The 27,017-nt window shown below is 35.1% G+C and overlaps 1 protein-coding gene across 3 annotated transcripts in view; it reads left to right on the forward strand.

Moving 5' to 3' along the window:
• The window catches only part of SMC3 (structural maintenance of chromosomes 3), a 58,534-nt gene that overhangs the window by 25,084 nt on the left and 6,433 nt on the right, over nt 1–27,017 (forward strand). Inside the window, exons 11-20 of one of the 3 annotated variants that reach the window (XM_045741951.2) lie at nt 265–370; nt 8,284–8,387; nt 10,910–11,009; nt 14,746–14,909; nt 18,506–18,647; nt 20,386–20,544; nt 22,341–22,552; nt 24,466–24,655; nt 25,046–25,204; nt 26,811–26,960. In XM_045741951.2, the coding sequence (XP_045597907.1) occupies nt 265–370; nt 8,284–8,387; nt 10,910–11,009; nt 14,746–14,909; nt 18,506–18,647; nt 20,386–20,544; nt 22,341–22,552; nt 24,466–24,655; nt 25,046–25,204; nt 26,811–26,960 (1,486 nt within the window). Of the gene's footprint in view, nt 1–264; nt 371–1,994; nt 2,101–8,283; nt 8,388–10,077; nt 10,182–10,909; nt 11,010–14,745; nt 14,910–18,505; nt 18,648–20,385; nt 20,545–22,340; nt 22,553–24,465; nt 24,656–25,045; nt 25,205–26,810; nt 26,961–27,017 lie in introns of all 3 variants that reach the window. The other 2 variants (XM_069338787.1, XM_045741950.2) reach the window with 2 other exon arrangements.

Here is a 27,017-nt window from a genome sequence, read left to right on the forward strand (position 1 = left end):
ATCCTTATCCCCCAATAGGTAGTTTTAAAGCACTAGTAATTATTCGAATGCTTAGAATGTTCACCCATGGTCTGAAAGGGTTGGAGAAAGGGACTTAAACGTTCACATATGCGTTCATGAATACAAAGATATTTCTATTAACTACTTGAGAGAAAGTTCTCGCCCTCCCCCTTTGTTGGGGTATGGTGCCAGAGAGAAAGAAAGAGATGCAAGGCCCATACAAGAGGCAGTGTATTCTAGTCCCTTTCTTCTTCCCTGTTGCAGATCGATAGAACGCGCGATGGGTGAAAAAAAGGACCAAATCAGGCGGCTTGATGAAGAGATAAATCGAGATGGGGAACGGAACAAAGAATTAGAGAAACGATTACAGGTTGGTATTTTCCTGTAGTAATGCCAGGGATGAGATACCTTGGTATTTGGCCAGTGGTGTCTTGTGCATGCTTTTAGCAGTTTTGGGTATGAAGTCCCAGGCTTTGGTGTATGTATGTTAGGTTTATTACTCAAGTCACATTATGTGATGTGGAGCATTTGAAGTATTTTAAGGCAAACTTTGATTTGTATAAAAACTAATTTATACAAACTTATATTTTGATATAGGTTCAAAGTTTGTCAGTTTTTAGTCTAGTCAATATTTGATTGTTGGCCTTAAACCAGTACAAGTCATGTGGTCTTTCACTGGATTTTTGAGGTAAGTGGTATCCTACTTTTGAGTGGTTTGCATAATCAGGTTGGTACATTTGTAGTTAGTGCACAGGCAATTCGTTTATATTGAGTTGTTTACAGTGAATAGACATGAACATTTAATTAGCGATCTGGTGTACATATAAACCTATGCTTGAGAAAGCCTTAATTTCTGCTTCCTTCCATTACCTTTCGCTGAATTTCATGTTGGGCCTTTAGAATGTGAATTTTTATGATAAACCTGGTGTCTGCTTGAATAGTCTCCACGTTGCTACTGGTATATTCTTTACATATTACTTTTCAAATGCTTACAGAGAAATTATGCATTTTCATATTATGCTGTATGTGTGTGTGTGCGCGCTCACCTGTCCGCACAGTATGTGTGTGTGTGCGCGCGCTCACCTGTCCGCACACAAGCGTGAAAGTGCATGCGTGGGGGCAAGAAACACCACAAAAAATTGAAACGAGCCGAGTCCTTTCTTTCCTATATTGGATGTGACTGACATCACTTAGAGAGAAGAAGGCACCAAGTTCGTTTAATTTTATCTTTTGTGGTGTTTATTTGCATTAATAGTCAAGTCATGTGACATCCTGCTTTATACAGTATTTTATATATATATATATATATATATATAATATATATATGATATATATGATATATATATTAGGAGCACCACCTCTGGTGCAATTGTAGTGATCCATAGCCTCAGAGAAGAGAATATAGATTATTCAGAGGAGACCTTGTGGATTCTCACTGAACACTTTAATATTTTTTTCTCCTACCATCCCTAAATAAATAAATATATATATATATATATATATATATATATATATATATATATATATATATATATATATATATATATATATATATATATATATATATAATATATATTATATAATTTATATATAATATAATTATATATAATAAAATATTTTATTTCTTGCATGTTTGCTTTTGAATTTAGCTTCAAGACAGGACAAGTGCATGAATAAATTGACTAATATCTTCTGTTAACCAGGCCTGCTATACTAGGAAGTATGAGTATCATCCTTGTAAACCCAGACCTTAGTTGTGTCATCCACAACTTGACCTCTTTTTGTTCCTACCTGCCTGTCCAGTTTATTATCCAGATTTTCACTGCTCACCAATGAACACAATACACAAGACACTCATATCTGCCATTATCATTGCTCATCAGTACTAGTATTGTAGGGGAAAATCATGACCCTGTTACATCATCATTAACATTGAGGTATTTGTCTCCTTATTGTCCTTCCCCCTCCCCTCCCTCTTCCATCCTCCTGCTCAGGTCTCTCACCAAAGCCGTCAAGTCGAAGCAGGATCAAATTCAGCGGCTGGAAGATGAAATTATACGCGATACTGACCGCAGGGCCCATCTTGATAAGAAAGTCGAGGTAGGAACTGCATGATTATATGTGGCAAACTCCAGCTGTTGAGCCTAAAATGAAGAAAGTATAGTCTGGGAAGTGTAAAATATTAGGTTATAGCTGGCATAGTATTGTAAGGTACAATGTCAAGATTTGAAATGCACAGTGGCAGTGATACACTAATTGTTCATATTAAGGATGTTAAGTAGTTTAATAAAGAATCATGCTGGTTATTATTCAGTATAAGATTAGAAAAGGTTTATTTAACATTTAAATTGTATATCCATCAAACTTTAGATCAGTGGTTGTACAATATTTCATTTGAAAAGGTTTTGTTTATCCCACTAAACATTATGAAGAATGCACACTTTAATAATCTAGGGGGAAGTTGAGAGAACTGTACAGTATTGAAATTTTCACCCAAATTTTTATTTTTGCTGAAAGACTTTAATTCAACATCTGTGCAGTATTGAAGTAAATCAAGATAAAAACTGTGTGATCTGCCAAAACATGTTCATTAAATTAATAACAGTATATTTAATTTGTTGAAAATTTTCATTGATTTGTTTAACCATTACTCTGCTGGTTTGTTTAACCCTTACACTGCTAATTGTATAAGCCTTACACTAATGTTGGTTTAAATCTTTCATTGTTAATTGTTTAACTTATATTAACCCTTACACTGCTGATTGTTTAACTTATATTAACCCTTACACTGCTGATTGTTTAACTTATATTAACCCTTACACTGCTGATTGTTTAACTTATATTAACCCTTACACTGCTGATTGTTTAACTTATATTAACCCTTACACTCCTGATTGTTTAACTTATATTAACCCTTACACTGCTGATTGTTTAACTTATATTAACCCTTACACTGCTGATTGTTTAACCCTTACACTACTAATTGTTTAACCCTTACACTGCTGATTGTTTAACCCTTACACTACTAATTGTTTAACCCTTACACTACTAATTGTTTAACCCTTACACTGCTGATTGTTTGACCCTTACTCTAATGATTGTTTAACCCTTACTCTAATGATTGTTTAACCCTTACTCTAATGATTGTTTAACCCTTACTCTGATGATTGTTTAACCTTTACTCTAATGATTGTTTATCCTTTACACTGCCAATTGTTTAACCCTTACACTACTGATTGTTTAGCCCTTACTCTAATGATTGTTTAACCCTTACTCAAATGATTGTTTAACCCTTACTCAAATGATTGTTTAACCCTTACACTGCTGATTGTTTAACCCTTACACTATTGATACTATAACCTTTATCTTCTGATTGTTTAATTTACGCTACTGATTTTTATCATCCTTACCTTAACCCTTACAGTACTGATTGTTTAACCCTTACACCCTGTGATTGTATAACCCATAAACTGGTAATTGTTTAACCCTTACACTGCCAATTGTTTTACCCTTACATTCCTTCCCGGTTTGATGCCTTCTTTTGATAATTACTTACTTACATTAACTCGTACACTGTTGATTGTATAACCCTTACACTGCTGATTTGCTGCCAACTTTATTTGTTTCCCCAACTGTGGAGTGCTTTCCCCTCCCCCCCTCCCCCTTCCCACCTAATGATTGAAAATACATTTGTTTTTAAATGATTATTGATAGTAAACTTTGATGGAAAAAAATTGCAAGTAAGAGTATAATTTCTCCCAAATATCATGTTAGTTGCTGCCTCTGCAATTTTGCCTGGAGGGTTTCCCCTTGTAGAGAACAAATCATATATGCCACTGACTAATCATAACTTTTATGACAAATATGGATTATGATCATGTGTGACAATTTAATGGAAAAGTGATAGACTATTTTCTTACTGAAGGCAGTGTAAGGATTAATCATAAAAATGATGTAATTTTATTATAATTCAGTAGTTGATAAATATTATTTAATTTATACAGGAATTTTCATGAGCTACTGTACAATATTTGGTTTAACTGGGCATGTAGTTAATAAACAAAAAACATGATTATAGTAATTTATATTATAAGGTTAATAATTTAGTGCTGTGTACAGCAAATATAATTTTGTCTAGTAATATCATTGTTGATTGCAAATGTAATATGCTGTTGCAATACAGTATGATATTATTAAGATATTCTCTAACTAATTTTTCTCCTAATGATTTTATGCCTAATATTTAGTACATTTTGTCTTGGGTATCTTGGATAAATTTTCAAAGTTAGTAGTGGTAAAATTGATACTTGAAGAACTGCTACTGATACGAGAGTTGTGAGGCTTAATTGTGGTGCCTGTATGTGCTTGTGTGATTGCACCAAGGGAGACATTGAAGTTGTATGAACAGTTTTAGAGTACAGTACTGTATTTTAACACTTTCGCGTTCCACAGACTGAATAATTCGTCATTTATTTTTCTACTGAATGTGTTCCAACGACGCAATACTGAGTCACTCATTACAATATTTTTTAAAAATTTAAATTTTATCAGATCAATCTGGTAGTGGTTTTAAAATAAGCGCCTTTAGATTGCACACAATTTGATACCAAAATCAAAGATATAACATGAAACTTGATGTCCAAACACTTGAAATATTATAAATAGGTCTATGGTCTGAATATTAAAATATTTGTTAAAATTCTATTTATTGTCCTATTATCTTGGGACTTGTTTTAAAATGTGCGCCTTTTTATTGCGAACAATTTGATACCAAAATGAAAGATGTAACACAAATATTTATGTCAGAACACTGGAAAGATATAAATAAATTTGTGATGATTAGCGTCCAGAATTAAAATATTTGTTAAAAATCCAGTTATTGCTCTATTATTCTGGGACTAGTTTTAAAATAATCGCCTTTTTATTGCGAACAATTTGATACCAAAACGAGCGACGTAGCACGAAATTTGATGTTATCAAATTGAACGAGTTGAACATTAGGTTGCAATGTACAAAATGGTGCTCGTTCATGGGTAACTTTAGGCTTTTCTGCGGGGAGGCACTCCAGCCTTTTGTACATTTTATTCATACACATCTGTAGGGAATTTAATTGCGAACACAATGATACCAAAATGAGCGACGTAGCACGAGAATTAAGGTAAAAAAATGGAACGAGAATGCACATGTTACTGATTTTGTGCGTTTTTGCCGACTTTACGCTTTGCTGTTGGGAGTCACGCTAGGCTTTTGGACATTATATTTATACACACCTGTAGAGAATTTAATTGCGAACACAATGATACCAGAATGAGCGACGTATCGCGAGAATTAAGGTGAGAAAACTGGAACGAGTATACACATTTGAGTGTCACCGCGCGCTTACCCGCACGGAGGGGCCACGATCCCCCTGTCAACCGCGAGTTTCCACGGAGCGCGAAAGTGTTAAAAGGGGTCATTATGTGATAAATGCAGATAGGAATTTGTTTTGTGCCCATTTTTTAACAATAATAACAAGCTCTGAAATGTTTTGCCCTGAATATGAGAGCACAAATTTACATTATATATCAAAGTGACAGTATGATCATCAGGATCATAAACTGGAGAAGAGTGTGCCAACTAGGGCTTTAAACTCTGAACAGACAGTCTGACTAATAAGCTATGTAGCCATCTAGAGTCATTCCAGAGCCCACTGTAAAAGGAATATGCATGTCAGCCAAATATTTGTATTTTATGGATGTACGGGGGCCTCGTAGCCTGGTGGATAGCGCGCAGGACTCGTAATTCTGTGGCGCGGGTTCGATTCCCGCATGAGGCAGAAACAAATGGGCAAAGTTTCTTTCACCCTGAATGCCCCTGTTACCTAGCAGTAAATAGGTTCCTGGGAGTTAGTCAGCTGTCACGGGCTGCTTCCTGGGGGTGGAGGCCTGGTCGAGGACCGGGCCGCGGGGACACTAAAGCCCCGAAATCATCTCAAGATAACCTCAAGATCTCAAGATAACTTGCCTTGAATGTTAATGAGGGGTTGAAATCCAATTTCTGCTGTCACATAGAACCAGTGTAACTGATACAGTTAGGAACTACAGTAATAAGAACTCCCAATGATAATGATAGTCAGATTACTCAACAGAATTACATTTTTTTTTAACAAGCATTTTGGCAAAAAGAAAATCAGTTTGATTAGGACTAAGATGCTCTCTCCATCAAGAAATTTGCAGTGGCATGAAGATAAAAATATGAGAATTGCAATGTTAACAAAGTGAATTGGGGGGGATAGCATGAATTTGTGTAGTAAACATGTGTATTGTTAGAATAGTGTGTTTTCGACAAACACCTCCAAAGAATGCCTGATCAACCAGGCTGTGATTCACATGTCAGGCTGCGAGCAGCTGTATCCAACAGCCTGGTTGACCAGACGACCAACTGGGAGGCCTGGTCAGAGACTGGGCCACAGGGCCATTGATCCCCGGTAGCTACACAAGGTAGTAGGTAGAGTAAGTGTGTTATGAGTATGTAGCGAGAAAGTCGATAAATGGCAGGTTTGAAGTGAGCTTACCTATATAAATTGAAGGTAGTTATTTGATAGAAAGTATTCAGTTGAATTAGTGACTAGGTAAGGTAGATGGGAAGGCTAGGAAGATGATGGATGAACATAGTAAGTACAAGTATGAACAACACAGATTATAGTAAGGGACATGACTAGGTGAGTCAAGTCCCTTACTTGACTTCTGTGGGCAAGATTGTAAAATTAGTGCCAGATAATGGGGAAAAAGTCTTTACTATTATAACTAAACAACTACCTATCCTGTTATAGGCAAGCTACAATCAGAACAGTGGCAACATATACATCAGTTTATAATGTATTACCAACTCTGACAGGTTAAGGCAATTTTTGTTTAGAAATTACTACTGTAGTCGGAGGTTGTGCTGGATTATGCCTTAAACCCACCTGGCTAACACCTAGTGCCCAAACCCTCGCTCAGCGACGACGTTTTGGCAATCTGGCTTCCAAATCGGCATTGTTGATAAAATTAATATAGAGTAATTATTTATGAATATGGAATAAATAACAGTAAGTTAAAAATGAAAAACATTGTAGGTGCTTTTGTTAGATAGTTGAAGCTTGAGAAAGGGAAATTTACCCCTGCCTGCACCCGTTACACCAGCTCAGTCAAAACAGTACAAACAAAAAGAAAAGATATATTTAATTTAAAATATAAGTTTTCAGATAACGTTAAATTTAAAAATGATTATTATAAGCAGAAAAAAGATGTAATAATTTAGAATGCTGAGGGTCAGCTGAAAAAGAGAGTTCTACTTCCCTTGGAAATTAATGATAACAATTGAAAATTAAAAAAAAAAATTGACATTACAGAGTTAAAATGCATATGCAGTATAGATTATATGGAAATTAAGCCATTATAATATGACTAATTTTTGCGAGATATACAGTATGTGCACATTGAAATTTTGACTCTTGTAGATTGGGAAACTTGTGGCTCTGTGCTGCCAAGAGTATCTTGTCTTAAAACGTTTATGTACTGCAGTGTAGTGTAAGGAATAATAGTTACCAATAGTATGGAATTGGTGATGCATGTGTAATACTCAGGACCCGGGGTGTTAGAAAGTTCCTTGACTATTCCTCCCTTGAACAAAGTGTCTCCTTTAATCATGAGTCACTATGTTTTTAGTATTTAGGTAAAATTGAAAACAGCAATGTGCTATTGGAAATGTTAGTTCTGTGTTTATATGCGATCCACTACGGATGTTCAGTTTTGTATGTTTTGTGGAGGTATTTGTACTTACTTACTTTATAACAAAAAATGGGATACCTCAAACCACTTGGTAATATCAGACTACTTACTAATAAATTTGGTAATATCAGACCTCTAGTTTGCCAGGTGATGTGTTCAGTAGAATACATTTACTGTGGAATTGAACTGTAATGTGCTGCTCTGAATTTCATTAACTTAGTTTTAATATGCAATCAAATGTAAAAAAAAAAAAGTTATTTTAACAACACATTTTTATTATTATTTTTCTTTTGTGGCATCCCACCACAACCCCAAAAAAATACAAATCCTTGGGTTTTTTAAGTGTTTTCAGTGTTGTGTATGATTTGGGTGTATACTGTGAAGGGAAGGAAACTATCAGGAGAAAGCCCCCAGTACTCTGGGGAGGTTTACCAAATAGATATATAAACTTAATTTTAACAGGTATAGTATTCTTATGCTAAAATGTTTGAGGAATATGAACCTTTCAATAATTTATTATTACTTATTACAGGAGCTATCCACAGACACAGAAAACTACAGACAGAGTATTGATGAGCACAACAAAGTTTTTTATGAAATGAAGAAGAGAAAAGACCAGTTACAGAGTGAGAGAAAGTAAGACGCCACGTGACAGCAATGTTATGCACGTGCCTCTGGCTGCTTCCTCCACACTTGCTGCTCGTCTAGCATAAAATGTTCATGGTTCACTGTTTCTTCATTGCTATTTCTACAGATTGCTTTAATTGCTTCAATCTTTTCTTTCTACTGGGTGATGCTTTTTACTGTGACATCTTTAATGTTCATGTGCTTGCTTGGCTGGCCATACATTTTTAGTAATAAATTATTTATTATACTTGGATTTATCTGTATTGGATAGTGATATCTTTTGTACTTTACCCATCCAAGAGGTAAGTTTTGTTGTGTTTTGCACTGCTATTAACTAGTTCATATAATTTTTATATAATTTTCCTTTGAATTTCTCTTTTGTAATAATAGAAATTGTTGAAAAAATTTTTTTGCTTTATTATTACAGTAAGTATATTGTGTGAGTGGCAAGTGTTTTATTGCATGTTGCATGTTAAAGGCTTTAAAGTTGGGGATCATGGTAGCTTCCATGACTTCTGCTTCAAGTGCATTTAATGTGTTAATCACCTACACTGAATATGAGTACAGTATTTCCATATATTTCTCTTGAAGTACATCATCTTTTTTACACATGTGGGAGCAGGAGTAAAAAAAATTCTGACTCTTGTTAGCAGGCTTGAGCTTTCCCATCCCCTAACTGGTGTTAAGCCTTCCCCTCTAGTTTTCCCTGGCACACGAACCACTTTACAACTGATTACTAATTACTCCTTGGTGAATAAGGGAGAACACTCCAGCCTGCACCCGTTACACCCATTACACCAGCCTGCACCCGTTACACCCATTACACTAGCCTTCACCCGTTACACCCATTACACCAGCCTGCACCCGTTACACCCATTACACCAGCCTGCACCCGTTACACCCATTCATTACACCAGCCTGCACCCATTACACCAGCCTGCACCCGTTACACCCATTACACCAGCCTGCACCGGTTACACCCATTACACCAGCCTGCACCCGTTACACCCATTACACCGGCCTTCACCCGTTACACTAGCCTGCACCCATTACACTAGCCTGCACCTGTTACACCCATTACACTAGCCTGCACCTGTTACACCCATTACACTAGCCTGCACCTGTTACACCCATTACACTAGCCTGCACCTGTTACACCCATTACACTAGCCTGCACCTGTTACACCCATTACACTAGCCTGCACCTGTTACACCCATTACACCAGCCTGCACCCATTACACCAGCCTGCACCCATTACACCAGCCTGCACCCATTGCAACAGCCTGCACCCATTGCAACAGCCTGCACCCATTGCAACAGCCTGCACCCATTGCAACAGCCTGCACCCATTGCAACAGCCTGCACTCATTACACCAGCCTGCACCCATTGCAATAGCCAGTCAATCCATGAATATAGGCTTGCCTAAAGATTCCTCACGTAATTGTTCCTCCGCTCCTCTCCCTGTTGTCTGAACTGTTACATAGTTACTCATCAGCTCTTTATTGATCTGAGCCTTGCATATGAAGTTATTTCTCATAATTTTTGTTTTTGTCAAGGATTTGGGATTGTGTAATGATTGAACTTTCTAATTATTGAAAGTTGGCAGAAAAACCTTAGTGTTTTTCAGGGAAAGCTTCTTCCAGTACTGTGAGTGATCTAGTGTGACTTTATATCTCAGACACTTTGCTGTTCTTTAGGAAGTGTCTCATGAGTCGATGGAGCTGTGTCAGCAGGTTAAGAGCAGTGGATCACTTCTTTGTGGCTTGGAGGCCAATAAAGCTAATATCATATTTACAAGAAGGTTTATCATTTATAATTCTTTTACTATGTGACTGTGTCACTTTGTGTAGTAACTGCAGAGTTTTCTTTGGTAATATCAGTTACATTTATTTTGATTTAATTGTTTTAATAATTGAGTTTTCTTTGGTAATATCAGTTACATTTATTTTGATTTAATTGTTTTTTGTTTAAAAACAGAACTAAACCTCTCCTAGTTCATAGAAAGGATTTTTATATTCTAAACGTGATTTGTTTTTTTTTCTCTGTGCATACGTACGATTTATTCTTGTGTGATCTTTGGATTTTGTGTCTTGTGGTCAATATATCTTAAATTTGTTGCATCCATGTGTTCAGTAGGCGCTTGCTTCCATGTTGTTTTGTTCAGTAGTTTTGATTACTCCTTCTGTAAGCAATCCTGATTGTAAGGCTGCATGTTAATTGTTAAATGTTGTTTGATCATTTTAAAAGCATGTTATTTTATTTTTGGGAGGGGGGGAGTTCATGGTTAAATTATATACAAGTTGTTTCATGTTAAGTATGATTGACTTACTATATTTTGTTATAAAGTTAATGACTAATGCAAATTGATTACTATAATCTTCAGGTGTTACTGTTTACTTCAAATTTAGTATCTAGTATATATATATATATTGCTCTGGGTGATGACAAATCATTTAATTGTCTGAAAATAATAATAACAATAAGTGTCTTGAATATGAAGATAACTAGTTGTTTTGTTGTTGATCATAGTGAACACTGGCGTAAGGAGAACAACCTACAGCAAAATGTTAGTTCTCTCAAGGAGGAACTGTCAAGGGCTGACCAATCTTTACGTTCCATGGCTGGCAAGGTAAGTCTCAAGCTTCTTGTTATAATTACTTGTATACATTGGATATTTTTGCAGTGGAGTGAATACCTAGCCCTTAAAATTTGTGTATCATAATATAGTGTTCCATGGCCAAATGCAGTTGTCATCATTAGCATATTTTAGATATCATTGCCTGGATTTTATACAAATATTGTTAATATAGTACATCAGTATGGATGTAATGGAGTTAGCTATTGTTTTTATTTTCTCACTATGCAATGAAGTTATTGTGTCCCATTGGCCTACAGTTATTGTCAGATCACAATTTGGTCTTTCTTATCATTAGTTTTAATATTACTGGATGACTTTACCAGAAAGAATAGCAGCATGGAGTGGGTTGCAAGACTTGTATGAGCTGTGCCAGTGTCAGGTTTACATGTTGTTCATATTAATATAGGCCTATATACTGGACTCTTATCATGTTATACTACTGATACTGTTAGTTATGTGACATAGCTAATTAAGCCAAGTTTTCTTGAATTTATATATTTTTCTAATTTTTTTCTTATGAAATGATAAATATGTCCATTTCATTAAGTATAAGTTAATTTGTTTAATTTGAGATAAAGTAACAAAGATATACGACCGAACCTAACCAACCCTACCTAACCTAACCTAAACTAACACAACTAAGTCAATAAATTATGGTCATAATATAATATAATAATAATTCAAATAAACTAATTGGAAACAATTTTTTGAAAAAAGAAAAAAGAAAAAAAGAAACTCACTTGGCCTATTAGGCAAATCGGGCCCTGCATAGTAGGCCGAGAAGTGCATTCTGGCTACTTGGTATGACATATATATATATATATATATATATATATATATATATATATATATATATATATATATATATATATATATATATATATATATATATATATATATATATATATATATATATAGTTAGTATATATATATTAGTATATTTTGGTAGCAGTCTTTCCTGTAGACATATATTATTAAATATGACCGAAAAAGTAAGATTAATAATTCTAACACGAATTTTTTCAATCTTTCGTACATTTCTTTTCACTGTTGGAGGTAATTCAAAAATCAATTCTCCGAAATAAAAATGAATTTTGGAGAATTGATTTTTGAATTACCTCCAACAGTGAAAAAAAAATGTACGAAAGATTGAAAAAATTCGTGTTAGAATTATTAATCTTACTTTTTCGGTCATATTTAATAATATATATATATATATATATATATATATATATATATATATCGTACCTAGTAGCCAGAATGCACTTCTCGGCCTACTATGCAAGGCCCGATTTGCCTAATAAGCCAAGTTTTCCTGAATTAATATATTTTCTCTAATTTTTTTCTTGTGAAATGATAAATCTACCCATTTCATTATGAATGAGGTCTATTTTTTTTTATTTCCAATAAAAAAAATTGACCTTATACATATTGAAATGAGTAGCTTTATCATTTTATAAGAAAAAAATAGAGAAAATATATTAATTCAGGAAAACTTTGCTTATTAGGCAAATCGGGCCTTGCATAGTAGGCTCAGAAGTGCGTTCTGGCTACTAGGTACGACATATATATATATATATATATATATATATATATATATATATATATATATATATATATATATATATATATATATATTGTGTGTGTGTGTGTGTGTGTGTCGTACCTAGTAGCCAGAACACACTTCTCAGCCTACTATGCAAAGTCCAATTTGCCTAATAGGCCGAGTGATTCTCTTTGTTTTCAACAAATTGTTTCCAATTGGTATATGAAATATTATTACTATAATATATTAGGAACATAAATTATTGACTTAGTTATGTCAGTTTAGGTTATGTTAGGTACGGTTGGTTAGGTTTGGTCATATATCTACGTTAGTTTTAATTCAAATTAAAAGACCTTAACTCATAAATAATTAAATGGATAGCTTTATATTTTCATATGAACAAAATTCGAAAAAATATATAAATTCAGAAAAACTTGACTTGTTAGGCAAATCGGGCCTTGCATATTGCAGTCGCTCGGGGTCAGGCTTGGAGTAGGAGTTGCCATGAAGATATTTTTACACATTTATTTCAGTGATTTGTTTCTCTCCTTTTTTTCCATTAATATTATTCAGTGTTGTCATTTGGGAATATCATATAATAAAATGTAGAACGTCAGAACACTCAAATATCATCGTTTCACTAAGATGCACACCATATTATATTCTTATAACAATAAAACATACTTTTTGTTATTATACTGTATTCTCTATAACTGCATTTTCTTTGCACCATTGCTAGCAGTTCTGTGGATGTAATAATCTTAAACCAGTTATCAATGTTTTAATTCCATACGTTGAGTATATATGTGTATTAAACTGTATTGTCCTGGGGACCATTCAGGCTTGTTCGCATTTGTGTTCCTCACGTGTGCCCCAAAGAATGAGGTGATTTGGTAAAATGCTATGCCCAAAATTACTATCCGAGTGCCGGTGGTGGGGTGGTTCAAATAGCCTCGGCTATCACCTCATTATGTCCGGTCGTGATGGTCAAGTGGATTAAGGCGTCTTGTACATACCAGTTGCATTGCTCCTGGGAGTATGGGTTCGAGTCACTTCTGGAGTGTGAGTTTTCAGTTGTATTAAATTTTCTTTGTATTTTTAATGCTAGTCAGTTCCGATGGCACCTGGTGCAGCAAAAGGCCTCATAATATACTAAACATATTGCTAACTTTAGCCCAAACACTGCTAATATTATCAGAATTCTGACTATAAATCCTAAATATGAATAATTTTCCACAAGTTTATTTTCTAAAGGAACATGGTCTCTCTTCTTGGTAGGCACACCAAACCACAGCTGTGTTCTGTGAATATCTGTCTCCTGCTGTGATTATTGTAACTAGCATTTGGTTCACTAATATCTGAATCTTGTACTATATAGTTATATCAGTTAGAATCTTCTATAACTATCATTATTAAGTAATAAGTACTTATGTCATCATTATTAAGTGCTACTCATGGTTACTCTTAGTACCAAAGCCTTCAATGCCCAGGAGGGGTGCCCATGATTTCTTTCCAAAATGCTTCTGTTTACTGGAGGCCTCACGAAGCAGATGTGAACCCTATGTATCTGTAGTAGTTTTAAATCTTAATTCTTAAAACTTCCCAAAACCACATCATGCAGTTTACCAATAATTAGCAAGGTAACCCCCCCAGCTGTATCGTGCAATGGAAGGGTTAAGGGGTTATTTGTCTCCAGTCTTGAATATTGGTGCCAAGTTTGTTGTACAATATTTTGGGCTTAATAGTTGCCCATTTGCTTACGACACATTATTGCCTTTTTGTAGTTAGAGGATTACATGGAGTGTTTGCTCACTCTTACAATTAATTTATTTTCTAGGCAGAATGTGATCTTTTTCATTACATATCTTACTTTCTTTCTGTCTGTTATCCAGAAAGCATCGCTATTAGGTGAGAAGCTTGACAGTATATACAGGTTAAAAATTAGCTAACATAATTGAAAAGATGATTAGATAAATGGAGAGGTGATTAGGTAGTAATAGTATAAAATGACAAAACCTAAGGGTGTCCACAGCTGTTTTCAGACTGGAATGGCTTAGCTTAGATACTACAGATGACCAGTTAAAGGACACTAGGAGGGCCACAGTGGCATTAAGTTCTACTTGAAAAATATATATAAAGTAATTATACAAGTCCCCCATTAAAGAAAATGTTTGATTTCAGCCCATCCTTAATGGCCGGGACAGTGTTCAGAAGGTGTTGGATACGTTTCGTGACCGTGGTGGGCACCTTGGAGAAATTGCCACTCAGTATTATGGTCTTCTCATTGAAAATTTTGAATGTGAGCGTTCCATCTATACTGCTGTAGAAGTTACTGCTGGTAATAAGTAAGTAGTAGTGGTTGTGTTGAAATTACTGTTTTTCTTCAAAGTTAAAGTATTGCATTGATATAAATTGCACAAGTGAGAAATTATTTTAAAATTTAAAATTACATTTAAAAACTTTTAAATTACAAAAATCTAATAACAGATTTCACAAAAATTATACAAAAAAATTACTTGTACAATATATACATACAAAAATTACTAATACTGTACTTATTGTACTTATTAGTATGTACAAGTATGTATTGTACTTGTACTATACACATATACAAAAATTACTAATAACAGTAAAATAAATTGGAAGATAGCTGTAACCTTTTAATTAATAAAGAAGTAAGATATCCTGGGTCATATTGCTGGAGGTCTTTATTACATGCCATATCTGGTGAAAAAGAGGTCTAGTCTTTTATTAAGCAACTTGCCTAAATTGAGTGACATTATGTACTAACCCTTGTGTTTTCTAGGTGTCATCAGCTCAATCTGTGTTATGCAAATCCTTCACACTTTAAAGCAGAATTAGATGCTTAACGTTAACCCTTAAACTGCGTAAAACCTCATATGACGTGAGGCATTGAAAGTCGTTTTTTAAATTTTCTGAAACTCTTCAAGTGTTTTGTGAATAATCTACTAGGCAAATGCTCCAACTTTGTCTAAATGATACCAGTGTAACTTGAAAAAACAAGAAAATAAAAAATAATTATAAAATTGAATATTTAAAACTTAATATTTTGAAATCAGCTGAAAAAATATAAAAATGTCACCAACTGTTCATTTGGTGTTATTATGCTCTTAGAATAGCCTATGATCTTCATTTTCATATATTTAGAAAATAGGTTTTCAGTATAGTTTACTGTAAAAAAAATTTGTCAATGTGGCATTTGAAATATGCGCAAATTTAGACAACAAAAATTTATAACTCCAAACGTTTAAGTTTATGAAAAATCAATTCTATAGGGATTGTAGAACAGACAACTGTGAACACTATATGTAAAAATGGTGAGAATCAGTCAGAAATTAGATTTTTGGATACTGAAGTAAGTTGAAATTCTAGTTATAGATATAATTGAAGTTATTGACAATGAATAAGGCAGTTTTAATTCATGAATTTACTTGTATGTTGTAATAAATATTGTTTGGCATTCGTACTCTCATATGTGAAAGTTGTAGGTCAATGTGCGTAGAAATGAAGTCAAGAAAAAATTACTCCCCCCCCCCCCCCCACAAAAAAATAGGGATAATTATAATTATAATGATTTAGTGAATATATTTAGGGTCTACTTTATAGTTGTTGTTTTTTTTAGTTCATTTATTGTGCACCCCATACCCATCTTGTGGGCAGTAGTGGTAAGGGTTACAGAGGCACATAATGGGCTCAGGGACTGAACCCCACAATTCATTTAGCTAAGCAAGTTACAATCTTGATGAGCTAGTTACAAAATTCAATATAAGTTGTCACATCAACAATGGGTTCGAGATCGACCACAAGTACAGTTTCTAAATTAAGCAACTGACATATGTGAAGAGCTAGTGTCACAACTGATATATTTGTCCTGCACACCGCCCCCCATCCAGTGGGCAGCGGTGGATAGGTTACAATCACTTAGTTACTACCTACAGTTAGCAAACTGGGGATATTTGGCTAAAATTTCTGGTAGCAGGGATTGCTGCGGTTTTGGACATTATATGCATATACTCTTAACACTTTCGCGCTATCTGGACGCGCCGGCGCGTCCCGTTTCGTCTAACGCTAACGCATAGTGGACATAAAGTTGAGTCCTCTTTTAAAATATTTGTATAAAATTCAATTTTTATCCGATTTACTTTGGGTTTGTTTCAAACTGCGCGCTATGAGGCTCTCTTTCTCACCACTAGGCTGCATGGTACAATAAGTTCATGAAAGGTGTGGATAACTTCGATCAAATGGTATTTTGTCCCAAACGGGTTGTAGGTGGGTGACTTTAGCCGTTTATACTGGTAATGCTTCCCCCATATCATGTATTATATGCATATGTCTGTTTAGGGAATTTTATTCCGATCAATATACAACCAAAAATAACTGTGTGCAACAAGTATAAACTTGACAAACATAACAAAAGTAAAAACATTTCGTGTGTGTTTGACGCTCACTGATATGTTCCAGCGTTGTTTTATATTTGGCGCTATTCTAACTTACGCTTTGTTGATATTTTTTACCTATGGGCACATAGAACATTCTATTGCGAACACATTGACACAAAAATGAATGACGTACATAGAAAATTAATGTCATGAGAGTGAAATAAGTATAAACTTTCAAAGCGCCGTGCGTCGTCCCGTCACCGATACCGGGTAACAATTTCACCACTTCCCACACTCTTGCGGGCGGGCCGCATCATTATTCTACGCTTATATTCATATCACCGTGTTGGGAATTTCATTGCGAGTCCATTGATACCAAAATTAACGCTGTAGAATAAGTGTGGAGGTGATTACAATCCCAAGAGTAAAAACATTTTGTTGCTGATGGGCGCTCACGGCGAGTCATCTTCGTAGTTATTTATTTGGTTCTGGTATCCCTATACGTTTCGTGACTTTTTTTACTGATGTTCTTCTAGAGAATTTTATTGCGAACACGTTGGTACCAAAATGAAATACGTAGCATGAGAACTAAGGTCAGAAGAGTAAAAAGAGTATACACATTTTTGTTTTTACGCTTAAGCGATAAAAACGCTGCGCGCACATTCGGTTGGCTGAGTGACCTTTGCGGAAAGCGCGAAAGTGTTAATATCTACTTTATATAAGTAAAAAAGCCCTAATCTGGTCCCTAATCATCAAAACATCTTAAAAACAAGGAAAATAGAGTTTGAAATCTGTAAAAAAAAAAATCAGCCAAAAATAATTCAAAGACCCAAGTTCTGTTTGTTGTAACTAATTTATTTGTTGACCAATTTAATTCTGGCTTCACATAGTTAGGGACAAGTATGCATTCTCCAGGATGTAAAGGTTAAAACAAATTCAAATAATAAACAAAGGAAAAAGCCTAAAAACCTAAAAAAAATCCCCCCAAAAAATATTTTTTGGACATTGTTGAAAGTAACTGTTAATAACATTGGGCAATTTATTTATATGATGTATAACAAAATAGGGCATAATAACATAAATACTCATTATTATTTGTGTTATGTATTACTCACCAATGCTATAAAGGCACCAGCTGTATATCCACTTTGTGGACACTTCTTACTACTGTTCTTCTTCTTTGTGTGTCGGACAGGTGCTTGCATCTCTTATTATTGCATTATCCATCAGCTCCAGTTAATGAAATGGGTGTGTGTGTGTGTGCAATGGATCTTGGAACTTGTATTTTCAAGAACAAGAGGTCATAGACTTGTAAGGAAGCCAAAGTGCCAAAATAATTTTGGGAAGTTCTCTTTTTGCAAACAGAGTGGTAGATGGAACAAATTAAGTGAGAATGTGGTGGATGCCAAAACCATCAGTCTTTTCATAGCATCATGTGACTAAGAGCACTGGAAAGACAGGACATCACGAGCATAGCTCGTGATGTCATTATAAACTGAAAAGTATAACTACTTTTAAGTAATTATGCACATTTTTTTCAGGCTTTTTCATCATATTGTTGAATCTGACAAGATTGGCACTCAGATTCTGAAGGAGATGAACAAGCAGAAGTTGCCTGGGGAAGTTACCTTCATGCCTCTCAACAGACTCACAGTAAAAGACATTGATTATCCTCAGACTAATGTAAGTGTATTTTTTGAGCAATAAATATTTTGTTTTTCTTAACAGTATTTCAAATCATTGTAGATGTAACAATATTGTTATATAATATTTCACCAAATCCAATTTTCCCAAGTGGAGATAAGACAATTGTGAGCCTAATGTTAAAAATGTGTCTAACGAAGCTCGGTAACACTGTTAAACAATTAGGGGTGTGAGGGTCATGCTCAGTGTAACATGGAGAAAAGGAGAGCATTATGAGCAATAACTTTTTTACTCTCTAATGTTGGACCAATCTAGGATAATAATCTAAAATTCACTCTAATCAATATTAAGAGATACCAGCTATGAGAGAGAGATCTTGCTTCTGGTGATACAACTAAAAATACTGAACTAGGTTTGAGTCACCTGACAGGTAGTAAACAAAGGATCACAGTCATAGATGTCAGACTGGAGAGGTATGACAAGCAGGGTTCCTCATGGCTCAGTTCTGAACATCATCTTATTTGTAATCTATGTAAACCACCTATCTGAGTGGATTAATTTGTGGGGTGTAGATGGTGCTAAGCTAATAAAACAAAATGTAGAAGGCTCAAAAGATACTCCGACAAACTACAGGAGTGGACAGACAAAATTGGAAACTGGGCCAGGAGACCTGAAGGAAACTGTCATCAGACATAAGCACCTGCAAGTAATAGAACACAGAGATATTTTAGAGCTGATATACTGTAGGATTACTGGCAAACATAAGAATGTGTTTCAAGAACCTAAACAAGGATGATTTCAATGCAATTTACACAAACTTATCACACAAGTCCTAAAAAATACAGTACCTGTATTGGCAGGTAATTTACATCTAGGGAAACAACAAATAAAAGTTGAAAAAGTCCCAAAGATTGTAGTAAGCTTAGTGCCTGAAGTAAGCGTCCTAATCTATAGTATGAACACACAATTTAAGGTAAATTCACATCTATCACCTCAAGAGTAGAGAAGAACCAAAAGACATGTAATTAACATTGGATTTTGTAACAACTTCAGTGGGTAGGCCAACATACAGTAAAATAACTTCAGTGGGTAGGCCAACATACAGTAAAATACTGTACATCCATATTAATATGTAAATAGCTACAATTTTATTATTTTGATAAACATTTCAAATGGTGTAGGTAGGCTGCATTCTCCAACTCACTACTCTTGTCCACTGACACACATATTTCCCCCTCCCCGGTCATCCCTCATTCATATGTGTAACAATATATTTAGTAGTGCCATAATGAATTGGTGCTGTGAGGGGGATGGTCAACAGGGTGTGTGTGTGTGTGTGTGTAGTAACACTCATTTACAGTTAGTGTGCTCTTTGCACTTCAACTCGAAAGTGATAGGGGTGGAAAATGAAATCACAGCCAAAGTGTACATAAATAGCTTTATTATTTGCCTGTAAACATATATACTGGACACACTATTTTTATGTAGATTTCCTATAATTATTGTTTTTATTAATAAATTATTTAATAATTTGTATTGAAATTTTTTCATAGGGAACCATGGATGACATCCATTAATTGGTTAGGATTCAGTAATATCTCATTACAATTGCCATTGGCTTCTAAATTTGTTGGAATATCTATTCTGGCTGGGGTTTTGTATTTTGTGGCTTCGTTTTTTTTTTTTTTTTTTTTTTTTTTTTTTTTTTTTTTTTTTTTTTTTTTTTAAGTAGAAGAGTGTAACTTAAACTTGTTTATCAAAAGTTATACATTTACAGGATGCCATCCCTATGGTAAGCAAGTTGACTTACTCTCAACGATACCATAAAGCTCTCAAGTATATTTTTGGCCGCACCCTCATATGCCGTAATTTAGAAGTTGCTACTCATCTGGCTCGTTCCACTCGTCTTGACTGTGTTACGCTCGATGGAGATCAAGTAAGTTCCGGTTAGATTTTAATTGTAGTGTGCAACTATGTACTTTTTGTAGAAGACCAATACTAATTCAAGAGAGTTTCCATTAATGTTTTGAGATGTTGACTAGTCCCATGAACCATGCTTCATTGCTAACTGAATGGGGATAAAGGTGGTGCTTTGTACTCCAAAATGACTCTCAGGAGCATATTTACTTGAATTTCATACTATGACTTTTTATTGGGATATATATTTTTTGCACCATTTGAAGTATTTTTCTTTTATCCTATTTCATTTTGGTTGTATATTAGCCCTGGCATATGCTTGTAACATTTTGTGCATCATAAGTTGATAATTAAGGATGGCTTTTTCCCTAGTGCCACTTATTTTAATTACTGTCCTTTTAATCACAGTAAAATATGTGGATTATTGCCCAGGGCTAAGAAACCATGTGTTACTAGTATAGTAGGCAAGTACACCACCAGTTCATAGCTAAGGTCACCCGCAATCCAGAAAATGTAATCAAACTTGATAACACAGTGGTCACTGGCTCCTAGTAGTATCTCATATTTTAAGTTTTTACATCCTCATTTTGGGTAAATATTAAATATATAAGTGTAGGGTAGCTGGTAGATCACTGCCTCTTACTCTTGTCGGCTCCTTGATGAGCTGTTGCAAGAAGTATTTGTTTGTAGTGTCTACAAATCTTGCTTCTTATGGTTCATCTCTCCCGTGCAGATCCTTTGTCGACCGGTCTATTTCCCCTGTGGTTAAAATCCCTCAAAGTGTTAGTATCTTTCCTCTGGCTCTCCTTGCCATTGCAGCTGCCATTTTTTTTTTTTTTATCATCTTCAGACATGTACCATTGCATTTATCATAGTCCTCCCTTGACCTTTCTGTAGATGATGGAGGATTGTAAATGACACCACTATCTTCAGACTTGATTTCTTTTCTTACTACTTGATATCCTCACAGTTCCTCAACTGCAAAGATATGGGGATGTAATTCTGCCTCCTTTTCTTGCAGCTCTACCCATTTATTTGTAATCCCATCTGCATTTGCTGCATGCCAAATTTTTACACTAGTCGTTTTTACAGGGCTACTTAATTTGGCCTGTATGGCTCTTGGGTGCCTTTCGAATCACTGAGTTCATCCTTTCCTGGGATTCCAATCTCACCTCAACTTGCCCCTCACTCCTGTTTATAAAGCTTCCCTTGTTTCCATCATTTCAATTTTTTTTTTTTTTTTTTTTATCAAGATGCATACTTTATTTCATCAAGATGCATACTTTATTTCATCATGCTTTGCTTGCCTCTATGAGCACACCAGATTTTGGTCAGGTATTTAGTAGACCTGTGCACATCCTGAGGCCTGCTTCTTTTGTGGAGCTAATGCACTAAAGGTCGGCCGAGTGGACAGCACACTGGACTTGTGATCCTGTGGTCCTGGGTTTGATCCTGGGCGCCGGCGAGAAACAATGGGCAGAGTTTCTTTCACCCTATGCCCCTGTTACCTAGCAGTAAAATAGGTACCTGGGTGTTAGTCAGCTGTCACGGGCTGCTTCCTGGGGGTGGAGGCCTGGTCGAGGACCGGGCCGCGGGGACACTTAAAGAAAAACGAAATCATCTCAAGATGAAGGTGCTACTAAAGTACTACAATCTATACCGTTACTAGAAGGGGTACTGAGGTTGCTCTGGAAAGACCATATTATTTCATTTGATACTTTTTTTTATTGATATTTTGTTTAATAAAATTCTGATTATCATCATCATTCAACATGACTAACAATTTTATAATCTTTATAATACTTTTTATAATAGGTGTCAAGTAAGGGATCACTAACTGGTGGATACTTCAACACTTCACGATCCCGTCTTGAAATCCAAAAGACGAGATCAGAATTACGGGATCAGATTACATCAGCTGAAACAGAGCTAAGAACTTTACAAGAAACTTTGAGAAACACAGAACAAGAAATAAATAAGATTGTTTCTGAGATGCAGAAAACAGAAATTAAGAACAGCAAAGCCAAGTAAGTCTTTATCTGTAAAGATATCTACTGTATATAGGTATGACAAGCTTTTCCTTTGTGCTACATTTTGATAACTGGCACTTGAAGGGACTGCCCAGCATTATTAGTTGGACTTGTAATGTTTTGCCAATTCTTTCTTTCCTCGGCACAAGAAAGCTTAGATTTTGTTACATTTTAACACTTTCGCTTCCCATTTTGGGAAAGCGATATATATATATAAAAAATAAATAATGAATGTTGTTGAATATGACCGAAAGGGTAAGATTATAATAATGCTAACACAGATCTTCTCAATATTTCTTACGTTCTTCTTCACTGCCGAGGTAATTAACTCTCCAAAATTCATTCTTTATTTCTGGTCTGACACTTGAACGCATTTTGTGATGCTTATTATATTTTCAAAGACTTAGTTTACACATAAAATACATTCATACTTATACTCGTTTTGGGTGAGGTGACAAAGCTATGACAGAACACAAATCAATAGGTATAAAGAACATATGAATAGAAGTAACTGCAGAAGGCTTATTGGCCCATAATTCCTCTTGCTGCTTCTCTGTTGGTTCATTCCCTAAATTTTTAGGATCGTCTCAAAGCCCTTCAAATGTACTCACTAGAAAGGAGACGAGCATCAGACCAGAAATAAAGAATGAATTTTGGAGAGTTAATTTATCAATTACCCTCGGCACTGAAGAACGTAAGAAATATTAAGAAGATTTGTGTTAGAATTATTAATCTTACCCTTTCGGTCATATTTAACAACATATGTTTACAAGAAAAACTACTACCAAAATATACTAATATATATATATATATATATATATACATACATATACTGCATATGTATACAGTGGAACTTCGAGTGACGAGTGACTCCAGTTACGAGCATAGCGAGTAATGAGCGAGCCACTCGCAGAAAATTTGTGTCATTTAACGAACAAAGCACATAGTGCTTCCTAGCGTTCCCGCTGGTTCTCCAACGACAAGAGTTGTTGTTGTTTCGCAAGACGAGCTTGGTGCCGGAACAGATTAAGTTTGTTAATCAAGGCGCCACTGTACTGGCATGTTACCTTTTTTTTAAATAAAGTATAGTGATCTGGAGTACATGTACTATTTAGATACCTCTGAAATATGTGGGTACATTATTTGCTAAACTACCCATGCAATTTTTTGCCACTTAAGATACTGGGTAGATGAAACATTGGCACATTTTTAAAGATACCATACAACATCAACATTGTTTATGCGTGTGGTACCAGATTAGACAGTGAATTGCACTGCAGATTGAAATTGAAATTGAAATAAGTTTATTGAGGTAAAATACACACAAAGGGATGAGGTAGCTCAAGCTATTCTCACCCCATTCAGTACAACGTGTTAATATATACATAGACACACATCACAAATAAACATATTACCAAACATTTTGAGAGGTAAAAATATACATTTCCTCCTTCACAAGTAGTATGGTATCAGACGTACACACAAATACTTTTATGACCTAAGTATACTGTATAGACAATTTGCAAGAGACATGCAGATAATTCAACAAAATATTACAATCTTGGTGCAAAATTCTTATATCTCTCAAGAATATCATCAACCTTTCCGTTGTGACACATCCAGGCTATTTGTTCAGGAACAGTCCTTATCTCAGTGTTTCTATATACATTAATCAACGGACAATCAAGAATATAATGGGCAAGGGTGTGAGACCTTAACATACCACATAGTTTACACTTCGTGTCATTACCATGAACATCTATCCCTGCAGATTGAATCGCTATATTGTTGAGATAAAACTTAATAAATTTCTGCCCTGCTTTTTTCATCTTTTCAACAATTTGAATACAGTATCAGTATCCATGACATTTTTTAGGTGGCAGCTATTAGAAAAAACATTTCTTTTACAGGAACTTATTTGAGAAAGTGAAAACAGATATTAGATTGATGAAGGAGGAGCAGTCAGGACTGGAGCGCACTAAGCAACCTAAGGAAAGATCATTGACTCAGCTGAAAGCCAACTTGGAGGCCATGATGGCCACCAAGGAGGGCTTGGAGTCTGAGCTTCACCAAGATCTCATGGCCACACTTAGTGTTCAGGTAAGTTTTGCATATCAATTAACTATGTGGACATTTTGGAAGTTAGTCGTGTAGCAAATGCCAGGATCCTATCACAATGCACATACTATTCCTGTGTTCCTGCACAGCAGGAACCTTATTATTTTTTGTGTGTTGATGTAACTTGTGCTTTATGAGTAGGAGGTAAAGAAACTGTAACTGAATAAAGGTCTCTTCTCTTAATTTGTTTTCCCTCACTCAACTTGTACAGTCTTCTATGTGCCATGGAACTATTTATTAATTTAACTTCGATTTAAAATTAAGCCTAAATGATATTAAAATCTGTAAAGTATTTTTTATTCTTAATATGACATTGGTGAACAACTGTATATGCTATATTGTATGACTTTGTTACTCTCTCTTCACTGTCAGGACCAACATGAGGTTGATCAGCTGAATGATGACATCAGACGGCTGACCCAAGAAAATAAGGAAGCTTTCACCAGACGTATGAAATTAGAAGCAGACAAGAACAAGTTGGAGAACCTTCTTACAAATAATCTTCATCGGAGAAAGGATGAGCTAATGCAGGTACAATACATAACTTGTACATGTGTGTGTTTGTTCAGAATGTAATGTCTGTTATTTACCTATGGCTGGTTATTTGAATAGTCTTCCATGTAGCAGCTTGTCCCCGAGACCAGCCTTTCCTGTTAAGTTCAGTTAGCAGTAGTGTGATGTGTGTTACTTTTTGGGTTGTGGAAAATTATAGAAATAGGAAGAGGTTTACCGAGAATCAACTACTGGATCAGCCAGGTTATGAATGTGGTGTCAGCCACACACTTACTAATGAAGTTATCACCAAAAACATGAGTATAAGAACTCGACAAACCATAATGAATCCGCTAATAAACATAATGTGAAAATTTGCATGTTTTATCGATACTTCATGTTTCTGCAAATATATCTTTGAGCACAATTCCTTGATTCATGATACTATTTGTAGAAAACTAGGCTACTTTTCTAACACACACTATTAATTAATATTAGTGTATAATATTTATTTTATTTTATATTAGTAATGATATAAATTAGTTTGATTTGAGCCATTTATTATTTAATTTTCATCAATATATTGTAATGTATATATATGTATGCACAAAGAAATCACATGAAAGTGATATTTCAATTAGAAATTCAGTAGAAGCCTTGAGGATTCAAAGCAATGCACTGGGTACTCCCAGGCAATGGTCTAGACCACTACACCACAACATGGCCAAAAGCACTGCATCCTGGGATTCAACTGTAACTTGTAAATGCATTTGAATCTCAACCCAACTTAAGGAATACAAAAGAAGTGTTAAGTGTTAAGCAGACATAAACAATGCTCTCTTCTGTCATGTTAGGGACTCTAATCGTCATATAAATTGGTGTTCAGAAAAAATCTTTCCCATCTCTACACTTCACAGACGCCATCTTGTTAAATCGGCTTTGGTACACAACAGGCCCAACATGAATAAACCTTAGTCTTGGGTTTGTTGCTGTTGACTCTTCCTTTCCACAGTACATACTTAAATGCCCCAACCTTCTTGATAAATGTGATCTGCACTAAGCCTACACCTTTCTCTTATTCTTACCTCATCCCATTCTTACCTTTTTCTCTTAACTGCTCCTTACTTCTCACCTCACTCTTATATTATGTATTTGCCTGTACCTTCCTCTCTTCTGCCACACGACTTGATGATGGTCCTGGACGGACTGAAATGTCATCGTTTCTCCATTTTTTCTGTGTGCTTTGGTCATCACCTCTCAAATGTTGCAAGATAAAACACAATGAGCAAAAAAAAAAATTCATCTGATATAAGCATGGTTTTGGGTTGACACTTCATCAAAGATGTTAGAACATCCGACTCTTTTGTTTGCTGACCCCTGTCATAGAATTAAAGAAAGTTTTTTAAATATGTTTTTCTCGATCTGACGCCTTGTTATGCATTTGGTTATTATACCTGCCATATGGGTTTGCTGTAATCAAGTTACTGTACGGTATAATCTAGTATTTATGTTTTTCTCGATTTGACGCTTTGTTATGCATTTGGTTATTATACCTGCCATATCTGTTTGCTGTAAGTTACTGTACAGTATAATCTAGTATTTAGGTAAGTTTTGTTTCTACTCATTGTTAATATTTTTTTGGCAGGCATTGCAAGAAATTTCAGTGGAGGACAGGAAGCGTCAACTGGAACACAGCCAGAGTGAGATCCAGAGAGTTGACGCCCGTATTGAAGAAGTGGCTGTGCAGTACAAAGATGTAGAGAAAAAGGTCACTGAGCATCAAAAGAAAGAAAAGGTAATTGCTTTAATTTGTAATATATAATATTATAGCTGTTATTATTTTGTTAGTATA

This window comes from Procambarus clarkii, chromosome 40 (assembly GCF_040958095.1).
Source record: "Procambarus clarkii isolate CNS0578487 chromosome 40, FALCON_Pclarkii_2.0, whole genome shotgun sequence".
NCBI classification, from domain to species: Eukaryota; Metazoa; Arthropoda; class Malacostraca; order Decapoda; family Cambaridae; genus Procambarus; species Procambarus clarkii.